Source organism: Carassius gibelio, chromosome A5 (assembly GCF_023724105.1).
Source record: "Carassius gibelio isolate Cgi1373 ecotype wild population from Czech Republic chromosome A5, carGib1.2-hapl.c, whole genome shotgun sequence".
NCBI classification, from domain to species: Eukaryota; Metazoa; Chordata; class Actinopteri; order Cypriniformes; family Cyprinidae; genus Carassius; species Carassius gibelio.
Window position 1 is genome coordinate 4,307,416 of NC_068375.1, and position 20,768 is coordinate 4,328,183.

The 20,768-nt window shown below is 35.9% G+C and overlaps 2 protein-coding genes and 1 long non-coding RNA gene across 4 annotated transcripts; 1 reads left to right on the forward strand and 2 right to left on the reverse strand.

Moving 5' to 3' along the window:
• Window position 1: 1 nt before the first annotated feature.
• Window positions 2-9,960, reverse strand: fbxw5 (F-box and WD repeat domain containing 5). Its single transcript, XM_052591412.1, has 10 exons — window positions 9,818-9,960; window positions 7,577-7,772; window positions 7,179-7,336; window positions 6,544-6,727; window positions 6,312-6,460; window positions 4,353-4,676; window positions 3,411-3,594; window positions 3,158-3,305; window positions 2,608-2,820; window positions 2-1,754 (listed from the first exon to the last, which is right to left on the reverse strand). The coding sequence occupies exons 2-10, from the start codon at window positions 7,761-7,763 to the stop codon at window positions 1,484-1,486; spliced, it is 1,818 nt and encodes a 605-aa protein (XP_052447372.1). The 5' UTR covers window positions 7,764-7,772; window positions 9,818-9,960; the 3' UTR covers window positions 2-1,483.
• On the forward strand, window positions 9,952-13,123 carry LOC127989378 (uncharacterized). Its single transcript, XR_008162520.1, has 3 exons — window positions 9,952-10,114; window positions 10,690-10,770; window positions 10,862-13,123. It is a non-coding gene; the product is annotated as an uncharacterized LOC127989378 (long non-coding RNA).
• A 378-nt stretch (window positions 13,124-13,501) lies between these two features.
• alad (aminolevulinate dehydratase) lies at window positions 13,502-20,468 on the reverse strand. 2 transcript variants are annotated; one of them, XM_052591418.1, is made up of 12 exons: window positions 20,314-20,468; window positions 19,304-19,426; window positions 19,120-19,170; window positions 17,979-18,075; window positions 16,980-17,115; window positions 16,200-16,283; window positions 15,996-16,084; window positions 15,852-15,907; window positions 15,627-15,714; window positions 15,312-15,398; window positions 14,137-14,266; window positions 13,502-13,975 (listed from the first exon to the last, which is right to left on the reverse strand). In XM_052591418.1, exons 2-12 carry the CDS (start codon window positions 19,420-19,422, stop codon window positions 13,917-13,919), a joined length of 996 nt encoding a protein of 331 aa, XP_052447378.1. In that variant the 5' UTR covers window positions 19,423-19,426; window positions 20,314-20,468; the 3' UTR covers window positions 13,502-13,916. The 2 variants fall into 2 exon arrangements, with proteins under 2 accessions (XP_052447378.1, XP_052447379.1); XM_052591419.1 differs by having other exon boundaries at window positions 19,304-19,433; window positions 20,314-20,445.
• Between the last annotated feature and the right edge of the window lie 300 nt (window positions 20,469-20,768).

Consider the following 20,768-nt stretch of genomic DNA (forward strand, 5'->3'; position numbering starts at 1 on the left):
ATTGTGTCTGGTAAAAGTAATATAGTTTAATGGGTCAAACAAATTTTACACATTCCACAATACAAAATCTACTGATGGCAAATAGCCAAAGGGCATGTAGGAAAATCAGATGCACTAGCTCAAACAAATGTCACACAGGGAATCAGGTCCATTAAAAACAAAACAATTGATGTACTCGCAACTACAGAGATGAATGCTGCACGCCATTATCCAAACGCCCAACTATATTATTATTATTAGGAGATCAAATTTAAATCACTTAATGAACTAAAGGAACCAAAATAAAATCAAGAAAAAGTAATATGCATCAGTAACATTTCGATTTTAGAGTCACTTTTTCACCATAACAAATGAGAACCTTCGCTGAATATTTAATGCTGGTAAACAATGTGAGCTCATGACACAGAAAGCTGAACACAGAAAGTGCCGGAGGTGAGGTAAACCAGCTTATGGATCTGAAGTAGCAAAGCACCCTGATGCTGCATAGTATCTTGATGCCGTAAAGTCATGGAGCTCACCTAAATAAACATAATGGAAAGTGATCTGTTTGACCCTTTTTCTTTAGCTTTTTGGTATTTTTTTAGTTTTAACAATCCAACCTGCACAAATTGCCATGAAATACGTTATACTAGATGTACATATAAAATAAGAATGCCAACTTAACAGAGGTGCAGCACTGATGCAAGTTAAAACCAAAATATTGTATAAAGCCAACAACTTAAAAGTTCAACATGAAAAACTAGATTTTTGTTTTTTTTTACATTTTCAATATAGTATGATTGTTAAAACCTGTATGACACAAACCATATGCGCAACGGATGCAATTGTTTTCAATAATAAAGGCGTAGATGGGGTAATCTGTAAAGACGTTAAATTAAACTGCTCCTCTTTTACATAAAACTGGAACCGAGATAAAACACCAGTGACAATTTTGTAAATTTCTAGCAGAATTGTCATTTTTCTCTGTTAGTATTTAAATGCTCTGACCATGTCCTTGTTATGATCAGGTTTGCTTGTATAACTATAACATCTACTAAAAAAGGTGGCAGCAGAAAAAAGAAATGCATAAATTACAAATGTGCCGGCATGCAAAGGTGGCGCTCCATTGACCGGGTTAAACAGACTTTAGAACTGCACACGTGACACACATATATGTGAATGTAACCTTAATATCTCTTCAAATTCTTGGTTCTTTGCTCTTGAAATCACATATCTGGTTGATGTCTTTCTTCAATGTATTCATATGCATCATTGATCTTTCACAAATACAGCATTCCTCAAAAAAAACTTTTGTGGTTTCTTTATGCAAAAATTTATTTTCATCACCCAGTGATGTCCTGCAAAAGGGCTACTAAGGAATACATGTATCCTCCTTGTTCTCGTGGGACCCAGGTGGAGTCAGTTTCTTGACCTCACACGTTTCTGTTCATGGAGTGTCTTTCTGTGGTGCTTTCCTCTTGTGTTATGCCCACCAGGGTCCGGGTCAGGGTTTACCATTCAGATTAGCATTTCTGTGGCCAAACAAAGAGGAGAGCAGTTTGCGAGCCCGAGGGGGCTGTTGAAGTGCCTCAGCGAGGCGCACCATGCGTGGTGAGCGCCACACTTTAATGGTGGAGTCGTCGCTGGCGGACAGCAGCAGCTCCTGGTCTGCTGGGCTGAAGGCCACAGAGTTGACCACATCGTCGTGTTTCAGACGAGCCAGGCAGATGTTGTAGTGCCGGTCCCAGATGTAACCGTGCTTGTCCTCTGCACCGCTACACAGACAATTACAGGAATTAGACAATTAACACTCCTACAGACTCTAAATATAAGCAGAAGTCATGCAGTATATTCCAGTCTTAAATTATTTTTTAAAAGACTGTTTTTGAGAATGATTTACACCAAAAAAGGGGGAAAATAGAAACACTACTCTTTAAAGCCAATTCAAAGTTAATGACGTGATGATATTTAATGTATATATATATATTAAATATCATCAAAATATCGGCTATATCACCTAGCTGTAGTACTGTGTTGTGCTGAGTTTATAAGTTCTTGCTCATATTCTGGCGCAGACATCAAGCTTAAGTCAAGTCTTTTATATTGGCTGCAATATCATTATGGAGCCATATTTACACATTACATATGTGATTTTCTCTGACTGGTACCTATCACTATTGTCTAGCACTGTTCTGACTGACTGAATTAAGAAAGGTTTTCAAAGCCTCAAAAAACCCACGGAAATTCCCCTTTAACTTCCTCTATGCATTCATCATTTACAATTTTCCAATTATCTTAAAAGCTTAATTAGTCGTGCAAACATTCCTGTTATTAAATGTTCAAATGCTTTGATAGATTTAAACCATTTTAATTAATGCTATTCCCACAACATTTAAAAAAACCCTGCTTTTCAAAAACATTTTCTTGATGCTGCACCCATGCTGTTTGCTTGACTGTATAAAATTCGAGACCAGTGAAAGAACTGACTTAAGAAGAAATGACTTCGTAAATCTTCACTCTGGAAAATAGCATGTACTGTTCTCCAAGTGGTAGAACTGGTGAACAGGCAAAAAAAATCTGTTGACTACTGCAAATAAAATGTGCACAGCTGGTTGGGCTGTAAATTACCTGGCGACAAAGTCTCTGCTGACATCAAGGAAGATGAAGAAGCACTCATCGTTGGGTGTGAAGGCCCGGTGGGCTCGAAGGCTGCGGCGCTCTTCTCTAAGACTCTTCAGATCGATCACATGCAGGTCGATCTCCTCTGCGATGGGCGGAGGGGACATCGGGTCAGAGATCACACAGCCTGCTGGCCACGCTCGACTGTTCACATACAAGTATCTGTGAACAGACAAACACCGCATGATCACCGTTTTAATTAAGATTTAGGAAACATGCTTGAATTTGAGGAGGGGTAGGTAGAAACAACGCTCTGCAATATTTTGAACTTGGGCTGTTTGGACTTGAATTTTCAAGTGCTAGCTGTCAATATTACATACTGCACCTTTAATAAGATAAAAAGATGAATCATTCGAAACCTGCTTGCGCCCCCTGGAGGAACACTGTGGGATTCCTTTTTAGAATTTAAAAGACTATGAACTTTCTCAATAAACTGCATTTGTTCAAAGTCAGCTAAAAGCTCATGTATGCTTGTCATTTACTATTGCACAACACACACCTATGGTCAGGTGATAGACCCATGCCAATGATGTGGCCGTGTATGTCGATCACATGATCCAGTGAGTCAAAAAATTCATCTGTACTGCGCTCCTCTCCCAACACAGGACCGCACGTCGTCATTTGATCTGGCATTATTCGCTTGATGCCTGTAACACACAAACACATGAATTTACCATCCGGACATGTATGGAATTAGCGGATTAAGTAATCATTCGTACAGTGTCTCATCAGAGACATAAGCGCAAGCTCACCTATTTGGTGAGGCGAGTAGGTAAGGCTGCCGGTGGTGAAGATGAGGTAGGTCTTGTCCTCTCCTTCTCCAGGAGCTGTTGGGGTCACCAGATTTGGATCAGGAGCTTTAGTGCGTCTTCTGCCCATCAACCTGGCCACCTTAGTCTCCAACTCTCGATCCCACTTGGCTATGCTTTGATGACCCTAATTCCAGCAAACACAGATACTGCACATATAACCGACAACATACAATAACAGATGAAGAGATGTTTTTAAAGCATGGCTACTGAAAGTCAGGTTTTATCTGTTGCTTTAATATGAATTGCTCTATATTTGAAAGCTGCCAGTTGTTTCAGAAGTTGAGCAAGTTATTACATTTTAATTTAAAATAAAACAATTCTTATTAACAACTATGATGTTTGCCTCAAACTCCCAATTTTGTTATAAGTACTAATAAACAGCCAATATGCATGCTAATAAGACACTAGTTAATACTGAGAACTGGTCCCAATTTTTCTTTGGGATAACATGCACAGATAGTACACTTAAGTAAATAATGTCAATTCAGATTTCATTGTTATAAATGCTTAAAATATATATTTTATATTTATATTCAAATTTTGAACTATAAAATAAAAATAGATATTTTTTCAAAAATGAAACACTTGTATTTGATGAATATATACGGTCATCTTTTGATTCACATCCCAAAATAATATGCATAATACTTGATATGATATTGCTGCATATATCTCAAATACAATGCTTTTGTTGGAGAATGTTTGAAAAAATGCATAAAAACTTTAGGAAACCATTTTCCATTTCTCCAGATCCAATGTGTTCTGTTATCTTTGTAAGTACATGAAAACAGTCTTCACTACTAAAAATGAAAACACACATACACACAAAGAATCTTAAGTGGCTTGAAATGTTGTAGGTGCAGCAATCTCTACGGTTCTTACGTGTATAACATGCTGAATCCCGGATGGGTTACATGAGGGCAGATGACCTGACCCTCTTTTTTCTCCTCGCTCCTCATCCTCCTCTTCATCATGTTCATCCTCCTCTTCACTGTCTGTGTTTCCCAGATCAAAAAAGAGAGGCTGGTGTTGCTGTGTCCGCTGGGCTTGAGCTTTTGCCTGTGACTGAGCTTCATAGTCCAGAAGGAGGTCAGGAGAGTCGTGTCGACGACAGTGGGCCACCATTACTGTGCGGATAGTGCTGGCATTTATGTTCTGGATCTTAAAGAGACGCTTCACCACATTCACATTTTCTGACTCGATGTCCTAAACATGCAAAGGGGTAACACTGAGTGAGTTGTTAGGACAAAAATACCAAATACCTAATAGCTACATGCATCCATAACCATAAGATGTTCAGTTAGAAATACATATTTTTTTGTTTTATTGGCATGACTACTGTTTCTTGTAATAAAATGACATTGCGAAATTTTATTTTTCTGCGATATATATTGCGATATGAAATTCAATCAAATTTTTCTTACAAACAATTTAAATGATTTAAACAACAACACCATCGTTTCAATTGATTAATATTCTCGCGCTCTCCGAAAATCACATTCGTCAAGGGCCGGGGACCAGCTGGCCCGTACAGTTAATGAATAACGGATCAACTACGACAGCCTACATCGCACATCCTGCGATGTGACTATCGTGAATTCGTACATTGCGATATCGATGCTTAAACGACACATCGTGCAGCCCTATAAAGCAGTGGGAAAAACTAATCATAAAATTATTTTTTATTATTATCATTAAACAGTGGTTTACTGAAAGAATTGCTCTAAACTACAGTGAGCCCTTTTACATTAGCCCTACTATAAGAATACAGTTAACAACAGAGCCCAAACTTCAATTTAATTACTATTTATTTTTAAACAAGCAAAACTCAACTTAAAAAAATTATGCAAACATGTTAATTGCAATTGTTAATTGTTTTTAAATTCACTTCTAAACTATTTTAAAAAATCTATTTGTTTGTTGAAATATACATATTTATACAGTGCCTCTCCTAACTGGTTTCAAAACAGATTTTTTTAAACATTAAATAATTAAAACATCACTAACAGGTTAAGACTATTAGGGCAAATTGTCAAAATGGCTGAAAATTTTTAACTTGCATATTAACAATATTCGAATTGTATTCGAATTTTAAAGGCATAATTTCAGTTAGCAAAAAAATAAAAAACTTTTGGCTTCTCTCCTGAGGCCACAAAATATTGGGGAAAACCACCACAAAGTCTTAAGAAGTGTTTTTTCTAAACATAGAGCTCTCTTTTACCCCCTAGAAAATGTGATAAACATGCATTCTGTTTGAACGGCTTGGTTTCAGTTTGGACGTAAACATCTTTTTTCCACAATATTTTGAATGAACAACATAGCAGCACCACATCTAATGGGTTCAATTGGATAAGCTAACAAAAGCATTAAAATGCAATGACACTTACATTGTCAATGCATTACGTGCACTACTGATAAGGCTGCTTGATGCTCACCTAAAATTCAAATGCAACGTTTTTGCATTAGAATGTGGTTTTTTATTTTAAATTCGACTAATTTCTAAATCCGAATTGTTTTTTGACAGCCTTAATGGTTACATGGTCTAATATTTCTTGAAATGCTCTTCTCTAGACTATTTATAGCGCACTAAAGAGTTGTGGAAACTGAGGACTTCCTGAGGTTAATGAAATGTTAAGATTTTGTTAACAAGCTGTTTTAATACAGTCTTTCCGCAGTTGAAACACTGATTGAGTTTGTATAATCCTACTTGGTAACAAATATTTTTTTAATTAATTATTTTTTTCAAGGCCAGTAAAGAACATTTCCTCAATTAATCAATTACAGTTAATTTTGGACTCAGAACATCACTTTAAGACCCTAGAGAAGTGAACTCATCTGGACCTGGAAGGCTTTGTTGAGCCAGAGCACAGAGCAGGAGGTCATGTTGCCAATCCAGTGAAGGTTACCAGAGATGAGGTGAGTCTCATTCAGCCAGCAGCCGAAAACATCGTATGGCTTGTTTCTCACACGGGACAGCAGAGTGTAGTTCTCTACAGATCCAAAACAATAACATCAGTCAGAAATCTTTTTACAGTGGGTGTATGCAATCAGTGTATGTAACAGCTGTCTCTACCCAAACTGATGACTGCGATCTCTCCAGAGGAGGAGTGATGTGGGCCCAGGTAGACCCCTGAGACCAGCAGCAGGGTGTCATCAGCATTAAACTGTGAGAACTGAGTGTAGCCCCAGTTAAACTGCCGCATGCTGGAGCTGTGAACCAAAGATATTGTGCCATCTGATCGCTCCGTGTCCCAAAGCTGTAAAAGCACATTAAGTGAATTTGTATTATTCAGTGAATAATAAAGCTGTAACGAATCGTTAGTAAAGACAAGCGTACATTTTTTTAGCATGGTGTCACTGACGAGTCATATTTGCTGTTATTTGATTTGAAAAATTATTAAATGCATAAGCTATCTTCATTTGTGCTAGGAACATTTAATTAATCAATCAATATAATGTCAAATAAGGTTGAATTATTATTAAAGAATAAATTGTGGAACAGCATTACTGTTATGCAGTACTCTGACATGTCATGCCAACAACCCGGTTTTTCTTTTTTTACATATAACCATAGAGATTGTATGTTATGGCTAGCATGTGCAAATCATTTCTTTCATTCTGACATAAGTCTGCTAGATTATAAATCATAATTATCTGTGTTAACATTTAAAATGTGATCTTTATGAAGCGAGCAGTACGCGGTCTTACCTTAACAGTACAGTCTTTGGAGCAGGAAGAGAAGCGATGTCCACGGTGAGAGAAGGCCAAATGCAGGACCTGATCATGATGTTCCTTCAGAGTCTGAACCTCCACACAGGGAATGCAGTCATACAGCCGTTTGAACTCCCTGTACCATGACACAGCCGCTGCACACATGCAGGAAACGCACGGTTACTTTTAAAAGACGCAGGGAGTGCTGCCACAGTGCAACATTCATAGCATCACATGACAGAGAGGGGGAAAGTTTAGGCAGTGTCACGTCTTTTACTACAAAATAAACACTATATTACTTTTGGCTACAGATGTGAAGGTGTGTGCTTATATATTTTACACATTAATTCACTGCCTATGATGCAGTTTAAAGAATAAAAGTTCAGCTACAGTACCAGGGTGGCGAGGCACAGAGCGCGGGATGCAGTAGTAGTTGTAGAAGAGCTCCTTCCAGAGGAACTCATCCCGCGAAACAGCAAACCACTGACGACAGGTGAACCCAGCGCTCAGCACAGCCTTATGAGGGAGATGCAAGAAGATTTCCAGCACCAGGCTGTCCGGCAAGCCAGGGCCACTTGCCATCCTAACATCCTAAAAAAAAATGAAAAAAAGACTTTCAACCGATTACATCAACAAAGGCTATTTAGCTTTTGTTATATTAACAATGAATAATAACTATCAAGCCAAACAATGGCTATTTTGCACAACTTAATATTTATTAACCTGTAAAAAAAACTTTCACTGGGACCTTTTCTCTGATGATAACTGTGCTGTTGCTTAACAGTGAACTTAATTTGCTTTTTATTGTTTATTTTTTTTTTTAAGATTTGGGTCTGTTAATTGTACTTTGTTTTAGATGTTTCTTATTTGTTAAACATGTGCTGTTATTCAGTAATCACAATAATGAAAGCCAGAACGCCCACCGCACACCAGCTTATTGTTGGAGAGGAGACAGAGTGATGAAGCTAATCAGTAGATATATAATAGGGATTGTTAGGCCATGACAATCAGAGGCCAATGGGAAAATTTGGCCAGGATGCCGAGGTCACACCTTTTTGAAAGACATCCTGGGATTTTTAATGACCACAGAGTCAGGACCTCAGTTTAACGTCTCATTGACAGTATAGTGTCCCCATCACTACACTGGGGCGCTAGGACCAACAAAGACCACAGGGTGAGCACCCCTTGCTGGCCTTACTAGCACCTCTTCCAGCAGCAACCTAGTTTCTCCAGGAGGTCTCCCATCCAGGTACTGACCAGGCTCAACCCTGCTTAGCTTCAGTGGGTGACCAGTCTTGGGTGACAGGGTGATATGCAGCAGTTTTTAATGTAAATTAGATTGTATCATTTAGAAATTTTAGCTGAATGAGACACAGATTCCCTCTCTGCCAGCACGCGGCGCTTTAAACTTTTCCTTGGTTTCCGCAGTAAACAAAGCAGCGCCTGCACTTATTAACTTTAATATGCATTATAAAGAGGCAAGATAAAAAATAAAAAAAAGAAGAAACATCTGAACATTTCTAAAGACAGTAAGGTCCCCTCAGACATACATTGATATAAACTCCTACCCCTAATTGAATCGCGGTTTGTTTAGCATCTCAACCAATTTGATTCATCACATATTTCCATCGATTTTCAACCGGCTTGCTGTTAATCGTTACATCCCTATAAACAGGTTATAAAACAAGTTACTTTACCTATTGATCACTATTGTTTTCTACTGAAGACAGGAGTACAATGTTTATTTTTTAAAATTCACCAAATTGTGGCATTTAATAGTTGATTTGATAATAAATAAATTACTGTCTGTCTCTAATCTTTAGAAGTCTATCTTTCAAGAAGAAGTCCATCCACTATAGTTGGTAAAAAATGGGACTCACCTCTCTCATTTCTCTATTCTAATTTAAGATCTGACAGCTGTAAATTATGACTGAGTAACACAGTCTTTCCTTCTCCACCCAGATGTTTATTTTTAGGTTTTTATTTTCTATTTTTTTTTAGGTAAAAAGGTGTAAATTGAATCTAGAAAACTATATATATATATATATATATTAATCCAAAAATATATATATTTTTTTCACTGATCTAAGAGCTTTCAGTACATAAAGGATACTTTCATTACACATAAAAATAAATGATCATGGTATGCATACCCTTTCACTGCTGAATGTTTAGTTTATAAAAAGAGATATATTAAATGTTATTTTTCTAGCAGTGCAGTGAGATCACCCATATACAAATTTGGTCACAGGATTTGATTAATGTTTTTATGTTATGTCAGATAATGACCTGTCTGTTTTTCATCTAAATTCAACCTCCATTAAATCTCCAGTGCAGTATTTTTTTTATACAGGTAACCAAATACGTTAGTATGTATCAAAACATTATGATAAACGGGTGAAAACATATATATTTGTGTTAATTTATGTAACCTGGCATAGAACAGAAATATACAGTTTGAAGTGCACACAATAAGCATAATATAATACTGCTGTTTTAATATTGTTAATTTGTGTTAGTAGCTAAAGCAGCTAATAACATAAGCTAAGCTCATTACCAAAGATCAGGGTAAACAAATATGAGCAAGCTTTGCAAAAACATATTTCAGATAAATGTTTTATTAAATTGCATATTACCTGCCAAAGGACACAACCTGTGGAATACGTAGCAAGTTTATAGCTAAGGAAAATATAACATCCTCGACTTGTTTTAGCTCCGTGTAAACGTCTAAACGACTAGCACAATCCCTAGTCTACACTAATCGAACGTCGATGCGGCAGCGATACGTCCTGGAATAGCCCAGGTCAATTAGTCGATCACAGAAGATGTTTACGTCTGGTATCTTGTATCAGGTATCTTGTATCGGGTAGCTTACAGTAAATTATTAGAGGATCCATTTGGTTGAGCTATGTTACTATGACTGATTATGAGAGGTAAGTTTAAGCCTGAAATTAGCTCTTTAGCATGTATAATTATTTTTCCGTATAATTATTAAATAGGCTACAGAATTTTGATTTTTAATTAAATTATGTAACGTCACGCATGATAATTAAGGTGTGCATTTAATGAATATGTAAACAAACTACTAAGACTTAATTTTGATTTAAAAATGTACAGTATGTTAATGTCTCAGAACATGTATGGATAAGAAAACTGACACTGATCATATCACTTTACATGAGCAGATATATAAGGTAATGGAAATTAATTATTTTTGGTTGTTAAAGTTAAAGAAAAAACCTCACTATAACTTATTGTAATCGTTCTTTATTGTATAATGTCCTTTAAGGTTGCATCCAAAATATTCCAATAGGAAACCATTGCATACCGAGTTTTTGTTTATTTATTTTGTGTAGTCAGGACCAAAAGATCTAGATCTCTTACTTTATATGCAACAGTTCTCACCCAACATTTCCATCCATGTTTCTTTCTCTATTAAATGCAGTAGTGCTAGTATGAGCACAGAGTTGCTTAAGTGTTTAGTGAAGTATTATTTATGTGCTCTCAGGGCTTTCTTATCTGGCTGAGAGGTTGGCTTCATGTCTTACATCCTCAAAAAGAGCCACAAACACAGGATGACATGCTAACAGTAAGTAATATATATGGACATTACTTCACAAATAGTTAAAAGGGATTCAGATGATATTTTAGGTACTTTTAAATTCTTCTTTCTTCTGCAGGACAGCAAGTTTGGTCAGTCTCGAGGGCACCTCTGCCAAGTCACCCTTCCTCATGCAGTGTGGTTCCTATATAAGCAGCACTTTTAAAAACTCTGAATTAAGACACTTATGATAAATTCATATTTCCAATATTTTTCATATACTGACATCAATGATGAATTGCCTGTAAACTCTTTGAAGGGGACGGGCATTTCTGAAACCTGTTCAGTACATAAAGCATAATACAAAGCCGAGTGGTCAATAAGAGACATACAAACAATGTTCCCAAATGAACTTATAGTAAACAAATAATGTTTACCATGCCTTTAGCTCTTTAGCTCTGATCTGCTCTTATCATCTGATCGTGGGTGTATCTCTCTATTAGTTTTATTGGATCTTAGTGCTGCGTTTGACACAATTGACCACAACATTCTTTTGCATAGACTTGAACACTTTGTTGGCATCAGTGGAAGTGCATTAGCATGGTTTAAATCGTACTTATATGACCGCCATCAGTTCGTAGCAGTGAATGAAGATGTATCATATCGATCACAAGTGCAGTATGGAGTACCTCAAGGCTCAGTTCTAGGGCCACTACTCTTCACGCTTTATATGTTACCCTTGGGAGATATCATCAGGAAACATGGTGTTAGCTTTCACTGTTATGCTGATGATACGCAGCTCTATATTTCCTCGCAGCCCGGTGAAACACACCAATTTGAAAAACTAATGGAATGCATAGTCGATATAAAAAATTGGATGACGAGTAATTTCTTACTGCTAAATTCAGAAAAAACAGAGGTGTTAATCATAGGGCCTAAAAACTCTACTTGTAATAACCTAGAACACTGTCTAAGACTTGATGGTTGCTCTGTCAATTCTTCGTCATCAGTTAGGAACCTAGGTGTGCTACTTGATCGCAATCTTTCCTTAGAAAGCCACGTTTCTAGCATTTGTAAAACTGCATTTTTCCATCTCAAAAATATATCTAAATTACGGCCTATGCTCTCAATGTCAAATGCAGAAATGTTAATCCATGCATTTATGACTTCAAGGTTAGACTACTGTAATGCTTTATTGGGTGGTTGTTCTGCACGCTTGGTAAACAAACTACAGCTAGTCCAAAATGCAGCAGCAAGAGTTCTTACTAGAACCAGGAAGTATGACCATATTAGCCCGGTCCTGTCCACACTGCACTGGCTCCCTATCAAACATCGTATAGATTTTAAAATATTGCTTATTACTTATAAAGCCCTGAATGGTTTAGCACCTCAGTATTTGAATGAGCTCCTTTTACATTATACTCCTCTACGTCCGCTACGTTCTCAAAACTCAGGCAATTTGATAATACCTAGAATATCAAAATCAACTGCGGGCGGCAGATCCTTTTCCTATTTGGCGCCTAAACTCTGGAATAACCTACCTAACATTGTTCGGGAGGCAGACACAGTCTTGCAGTTTAAATCTAGATTAAAGACCCATCTCTTTAACCTGGCATACACATAACATACTAATATGCTTTTAATATCCAAATCCGTTAAAGGATTTTTAGGCTGCATTAATTAGGTAAACTGGAACCGGAACACTTCACATAACACCGTACTTTCTACATCATTAGAAGAATGGCATCTACGCTAATATTTGTCTGTTTCTCTCTTGTTCCGAGGTCACCGTGGCCACCAGATCCAGTCTGTGTCCAGATCAGAGGGTCACTGCAGTCACCCGGATCCAGTACTTATCCAGACCAGATGGTGGATCAGCACCTAGAAAGGACCTCTACTGCCCTGAAAGACAGCGGAGACCAGGACAACTAGAGCCCCAGATACAGATCCCCTGTAAAGACCTTGTCTCAGAGGAGCACCAGGACAAGACCACAGGAAACAGATGATTCTTCTGCACAATCTGACTTTGCTGCAGCCTGGAATTGAACTACTGGTTTCGTCTGGTCAGAGGAGAACTGGCCCCCCAACTGAGCCTGGTTTCTCCCAAGGTTTTTTTCTCCATTCTGTCACCGATGGAGTTTCGGTTCCTTGCCGCTGTCGCCTCTGGCTTGCTTAGTTGGGGTCACTTCATCTACAGCGATATCGTTGACTTGATTGCAAATTAAAACAGACACTATTTCAACTGAACAGAGATGACATCAATGAATTCAATGATAAACTGCCTTTAACTATCATTTTGCATTATTGAGACACTGTTTTCCAAATGAATGTTGTTCAGTGCTTTGGCGCAATGTATTTTGTTTAAAGCACTATATAAATAAAGGTGATTGATTTAGCTTTATTCCCATCTTTTTGGTTGTAAACAGATAAACATTTTGTAGATGCATTACATGTAATGCTTAAAATGGAGATGCCAACAGGACATCCAATGTTAATATGATTATTAGTATATTAATTAGAAAATTAAACAGCTGTAATTACAAACCTAAGGTCTATTTTCAGTGTTATAGATGCACATTAAAATGACAACAAATCTGTGATGTAGTCAAACACATTTGGGAAATAAATGACAAATTTAACATCTGTACAAAAAAAAAAAAAAAAACTCTACGGACACCTTGGCAATTGAATCACCATTGGCTAGTAAATTTTTTTTAGTTTACTGATATGCATAGATATATAGACAATGTTTTTTTTCCCCCGAAATGCAACACAAGCCTTAGATGAAAGATGCTCATTTTATTGCTTTCCTACTTTCCTACAAATTCTGAAGAGCTCAGTGTGGTCTGCCAGTGAAAATATATCTTTGCTTAAACTTATACTTAGCCTCCAATTTACACACTGGCGAGTAAAATCTGAGAATTTATTAAACATTGGCTAATATTAGACATCATTTCGTTGCCCAGAGTGAAGATTTAGTCGCATATGATTTAGTCGCAATGTAGAGGGTTGCTAAAGCTTGCCAAAAATTTAAGAACTACAGAAAACAAAGCTGATTGGATATGTTTATAACTAAATATATAAAATAAAATAAAAAAATCCTGGAAAATAGTTTGAGATTTTTTGTAGTAATATTTGCTTAGCTGATTTATTTCTAATTCCATTTTCTCTCTCAGGGGAGAATAGGAGAACCATTACTCTTTTAGCCATGTGAGCAATTGTGGAGTGTAGTAAGTGATAATGATGTCAGCTCCTGAAAGAAAGAAAATAGTGTCGTGAAATATCATCCATTTTTTGAGGAATTAAAAAAAGAACAGGTAAAGGACACCAAGCTCTTGCCCAAAAGCACTAAATCTTTATATTTATGCAATTAAGGAGAACCTGTCTTTAACAGATTTAAAAAAAGGATCTCACCTGCTCGACGGAAGGCAGTCATAGCTTCCATAACTGCAGTGCGCAGGTCAAAAGCTCCAGCTTCAGCTCCATGCCACAACATAGCAAACTCGCCTGATACATTATACACTGCCAGTGGATGAGTAGGGTGCTGATGGGAAATGGAGAATTCAAAGGTATGAGATTAGCAGAAACATTGGGTTCACTTTATAAATAAAATTGTTTAGTTTTGCTGCAAATTGTTTGGGGTGCTTTGAAACACTTTTTTTTCTTTTGGAGGGCCACTGTTCAGAAGACTTCAATTCGAATCTTCTCAAAAACATACTTCCCTGGCATTTTAAAGCAAACTTAAAGGAATAGTTGAAAATTAGCTGAAAATGTACTCCCTTATTTTCAGGGGGAAAATAAGTTTGTTTCTTCTTCAGAAGAGATCTTGAGAAATGAAAATCCAAATAGCTGAGTAACTGTCATAACTTCAGTCCAACAATTAATGTCTTGTGAAGTGAAAAGCTGCATGCTTTTGTCCTCCAACATAAAAATTCACAGACATATTTGATTAGAACTTTTAAAACATGCTTGATCTGTGGATATGTCTCTCCTGATTCAGATGAGATGACTTGCAGAGTGCAAAGACACTCATACATTTTTAAGAATGCATTAAAGGGATTTTACCACCAAAAGAAATACAAATAAAATCAGTATACGGGATCTGCGAAGATGATCATTCGAAAACCACACAAAACATAAACGTAATCAATGTGACCCCAGTTGATGAATCGGTGTCTTCCAAAACAAAATGTTAGACATTTGTGAGAAAATAACTAATGTTTTAAACACTTTAAACTATAAGGAACTGCTTCAGGTCAACGGTCATACGCAGGTTCATGAGTTCATGATTGATGTAAACATCAGCACATTGTGAAGTGTGACATAAATGCTTTCTGAAGCTTCCATGAGATGAATGACGTGGATGTCTTATTTGCTTTGTGTGGTTTTTGCAATCTTTGCTATAGAAAATAGTTATATACATCTTGGCATGATGGTGTGTAAATGATGAGAGTATTTTTGGGTGTAATATCCAAAGTGTCCAAATACTTTTTGGCAGTACTTTAAATTTCTACAATGTAAAATAAGATTTTCTGAGCATGAAGAAAATTATATCTGAATATATGATGAAGTGGCAAAAATGTTATTACCTTATCTTTAACCTCTCTCACAATATCAAGGTATGGTAATCCAGGTTTCACCATCAGCATGTCAGCACCTTCTTTTACATCCCGGTCCTACCAGCAAAGGATCAAAACCATATATTCTAATATTTCACTTGGAGCATCCCATACAATAGAAAAAAAATGCCACAGGCCTAGTCAAAGTGCCCATTTCTGCAATCAAAATGTGCGTTCAGAACTTAAGTAGTTCAGATTACATCTTTAAAGTGGCCTTTCAACAAGATCATGTTTCAAAGGAAATGTGTCAAAACTGGAAATTTCATTTCAGTGATATTCTCTTACACAGGCCCGCAGAGCTAGTCCTCTGGCACCAGGGGGAAGCTGATAACATCGCCTGTCCCCAAAAGCAGGTTTAGACTGAGCAGCATCTCTTCAAATGTAAAGTAAAGAAAAATTAGGTTTACAAAGAATAAACTTATCCTGGTGTTTTAAATATCTGTAAATTCATAAAAACTACTTAGAAGGTCCACTATTGTACTCTAAAGGGACTCATTAGAAGTACACTACCTGAATGGCCCATAGTAGCAGGAGGCAAATTTAGCACTGTAGCTCAACACTGACACCTAAGAAAGGAAACAGAGATCGAGTCAGTATCTGCTGTTATTTGATTTAACTCTATTTTTTGCTTCCAGATCTATGACTTCTCTCAACCTTGTTGCCAAAATCATTGGCGATTAGTGCTTGCTTAATGGCTGCAATCCGTCCATCCATCATATCTGAAGGAGCGATAATATGGCAGCCTGCGGGGAGAAAAAGTGTGACCTAATGTGATAAAGATGACTTCTGTAAAACTATTATGCAAAAATGCACATACTATGTGTAATTGGCTACAGATATATGGAATTTAGGACAAACCTGCTCGAGCATAAGCCAGAGCTACTTCAGCCAACCTCAAACAGCTTGCAGCGTTATCCAAGCTGCCGTCTTCACGCAGGATTCCTTAAAGGTGCCACAGAGAAAGCTCATACACTAATTATTAATTATCTGTTTATGTTTAAAGGTGTAATTTGCGGTTTCACTGGTAGTTACAACATTGGTCATGGGCTTTATTCTGACACCTATCAGCATAGATGCAGCTTCATGTGTAAGTAATGCGTAATAATATCATTGGTTAAAATTGGTTAAAAATGTCATTGCGAACGAAAAAAAGAAATTATAATCAAGTAGTGTTCAGATGGTCATGTGATTTTAAGTGTTTTGTCAGAGGTACTACTTGTTTAGGTCAGCACAACAATTTATATCAGCAGCATATTGTTATCAGCCAATATTATTTTTTTTTTTTTTAGCAGCCAATATTGTATATTTAAATTATTAATGTTAATTTCTCTTCTTTTACATTTAGATTGCCTTTGGCATTATCAAACATTCCCTCAATTAATAATAATTGAATAACACTGCTTAAATGTATATTTAGAAAATATTGCAACTATTTGTTTTTTCATACTGAATGTATGAAAAAAATACATTATACATTAAAATACACAAATTTTCATTTCATATGTATGTTTTTATGCTTTCATTCACCTGATGTATTTTAGTTTTTAATGTTTTAATTTTCATTTACTGAGACAAAGTAAAACAGAATTTTAATATCCATCCAATATATTTAAAAACAGATCCAGTCCTAAAACGAACCACAGTGGCCATGAGAGGTGTAGGGGCAAAGGCACACATCGCAGGCCAGCACAAGATCAGGGAATGTGCTCCTCAGTTTCTTCATAGCCAGGACTGCAGGAGTGTCATCTGTGTCTGCCCCAGAGCCTCTCTCATCCTGAGAAAACAAACAAGAGGATAAGAAAACAACATTTAATCAAGGGTTGCCAATTGAATTTGTTAATTTAATGAATTAGTTAATTAATTTCATTCGCTATGGGGAAAAAAAAAACATATTAAAATTAATAATACATGTAAAGGGTCATGAATCCTTCTGTTTCAGCACTGGTTAGTTCTCACCACAGTTAAAAAAAAAAAAGCTGCAGTGTGCAGGGGAAAAGGGGAGACGCTATTTCACTTTCATTGAGTTAAAAGCATCACAGCATCCCTCAAATGCATGCTACATTTCACTATGGAAAATATATTAAGTATGCTTTACCCGCATTTTAACCATTAATCACAGCGAAATGCATGCTGGTTAGAAATGTGAAGATATTTTGAAGTATGCTGGTAGCCAAATTGTTTTGGTTACCATTGACTTTCTTTGTATGAAAAAAAAAAAAGAATAATGAGACATTTCTCAAATTATCTTGTTTTAAGGTCCACAGAAGAAAGTTACACAGGTTTAAAAAGACAAGAGTAAATGCAGCGTCGAAAAAAAAAAATACAAATAAATAAATCATGGGAGCAATCTAAAACTTTATGTGTAATAGATTATATGTTGAATCAAATAAAATATTTCTTTATGAAGATGCTTTTCATAATGTCTACTTAATGATTTTCTAATTTAACACAATAATGACTTTAAATTTTCTTTTGGTGTTATTTCTTAGATTACTTAGATTAATTAATCACTTTGTGTAATTCATTAGATTAAGAATTAGAATCACTTGATAGCCCTAATTTAATCCCCCCTTCATTACATACTATGACTTAAATTATTGACCGGAATATTTTGAAATCATTTCACTTCTCTCCAACCTTCGCAACTTTTGCAGGAACTCCAAAAATCAGCACACACTTCAGGCCTTTATCGACAAGGGGACGAAGTAAACCCTCTATCTTATTAACACCATATCTGAAATAGACACAAAAAACATCATGTCATATCATGACTAAGACATCTTAACAAAACATCGACATTCCTTTTTTCTATATTAGATACACCAGGGCTATGTGTTTCTAAGTTTCAGAAAATAACCCATTTTCTTCTAACAGCAAAAAAACGTTTTTCCCATGCACAGTAATATGTATGAACCATCTTTGTATGCATAGTCTTTGATGCACAATCTAGCAAATTATTTGATCAGACTGTCAATAGTTAATAAATTTGAACAGATTTTAATGCATAATGTGCATTGTTTCAAATAGCAGTTTGTTTAAAAAAGTATGCAATAACGAGAATGATAGTATTCCACAATACATACATATACAGTAAAATAAAATAACCAGACCTCACACGGACTACTATTGCAATGCAAAGGGGGCTTATTCTGTGAACCTCCCAGAATAAACGGATTCTTGGTTTATCTTTGTGCTTTGTTGGGTACTTCCAGCTCCACCCTGCCTGAATCTTATCTCAGACCACCAGCCCAAACTCCAACATGCTTACTCCATCTTTGTTATAGCAATAATACACATCTTGAACATTAACATTTTTATTGTCCAGGGTCTTCCTTATAGTCTTTTACTGTTTGTAGTGCAAATTTTATTCGATACATCAAAATTAAGATAACTGAAAGAGAAATTATTAAACTAATAAATGAAATAATATGAATTAATTAATGGGATAAACATTGTATATATATATAAAAACATAAGTTTAACAGGAACTACAAATCAACCTCTGGTTCCAAACTAGCAAACTATCGAGTGAAAGCTTAATTCAAGCTAAATATCTGATACATTTCAATTTTATTTGGGCCTTTAAACCTAATTTGTATATTTATTTCATTTCTATGTTTATTTAAATTAATCTCCATTAGTAATCCATTAAAGAATTGTAACTATGGTACCAGATAGTTACAGAATGAATGGACACCAAACAGGAAGTAACACTGTAGACTAAAAATGTCTAAAAATAGAGAATATGTTTGTCGACAGTAAAAGAAGGAAACAGTACCTTGCTTGACCAGGTAGACTTGCAATTGGTTCCACTGCATCAGGACTGTCACTGTTAAAATCATTTAGGGAGAGAGACATAATAATTCAAACATACAAACTGACAAATAGAAACTTTCAGCAATAACACAACTCATGAACCTATATGGGATCATCAAAAAAAATATATAGAGAGAAGAGATTACGTAATAAAGACAGGATAAATGAGGTTATCTGGTCTAAGGTCTGAAGCACAGGTCTGCCAGTATCGGAGAGTGGGGTGAAAGTAACCGCTGTGTAGAATAGAGTCTGCAGGCTGTGTCATTGTCCTGTAGACTCAAATGGAAGACAAACACTTACTGACACAATCTACATAACTGCACAATTATGAATCATAGGTACACAAGCTACATTTTATTTAAAATTTATTAATCAGTTTCTTTCCCAGTCTTATTTCCCAGAAAAGAAAAAAAAAATCCTTAAAACACAATAAATTCACCTGAAAAGCAAAACTGCAATAGAAAGCATGTTAACGGACTTATTAGGACAAATCCAGAGTGGTTGGTTGTAAATATATTATTCGGTCCACTGCTTTTATGAAAATAAATCTTCTGAATGAATGAGCAAAGAGTGACTCTGACATATTCTAGACATACAACAGACGCAAGCATGCAGAAACTCTCTTTGCAGACAAGAAAAATTCCTTCACCTGCTTAAGAAACCATATTTAAATCAAGGAAAATCTTCTTTTGCACATAACAATTATATACGCTCAATCATTTACCTACTCAATCATTATCTGTACATGGTATACTGTGTCTGGGAGTATTTTGTGTTTTAAGTACATTTATAATGGATTTATGTAAATTAAACATTGTAATGTAATGGTTAAGCAGGACATCTTAATAAGCATGCACATTTCATGAGATCAACTCATGACTAATTCTTGCTGAAAGTCAAGAATCATGAAATAGTTAGGCTAAACAATCGTTTCAAAAACTTTAAAAAGCAGTACTTAAATTACACTCTTGGTCTTAAATATATAACTTAACAATACTGATACGAAACATTCTTGACAGGTTTCTCTTAGCTAATAGTGATCGTCCTAAACTGCACAGTACTGTATAATGTAAATGTAACAGAAACATGGAGCTTGTAAAATGCATAATAATTCAAGTATTTCATAAATGAAATTATACAACTGAGAAGAACTTACTTTGTGTTTAGTCACCGCTAATGGGAAAGCGTAAATGGCCGAGATCTTGCTAGCTAAAGTGTGTGAACGTCAAACGCATGCGCATTTCATTCAGAGAGGAAAAGCTTATAAGTTATTCCTCCAGGAGGCGCTTGGTGGCTCAGGAGGCAAATTCTTCATCTAGCTACACTCAAATTTCATAACGTTTTAAAGTATTATTTGTTAAATATTTAAATGTCTTGCTCTTGTACCTGTGATATAAAAAAATATCTTCCTGCAGGCTTTATTTAATGTAAAATGTTTATCATCAAATCACGCGAAATCCGTTTTTTTGTTGTTTTGTTTTTTACTTTTGCTCTGTTCTTGAGGATCTTCTTACGATCGATTGCGTGGCTTTATTGTATGAAAAGAAAAAGAAAAATTATATATATATATATATATATATATATATATATATATATATATATATATATATA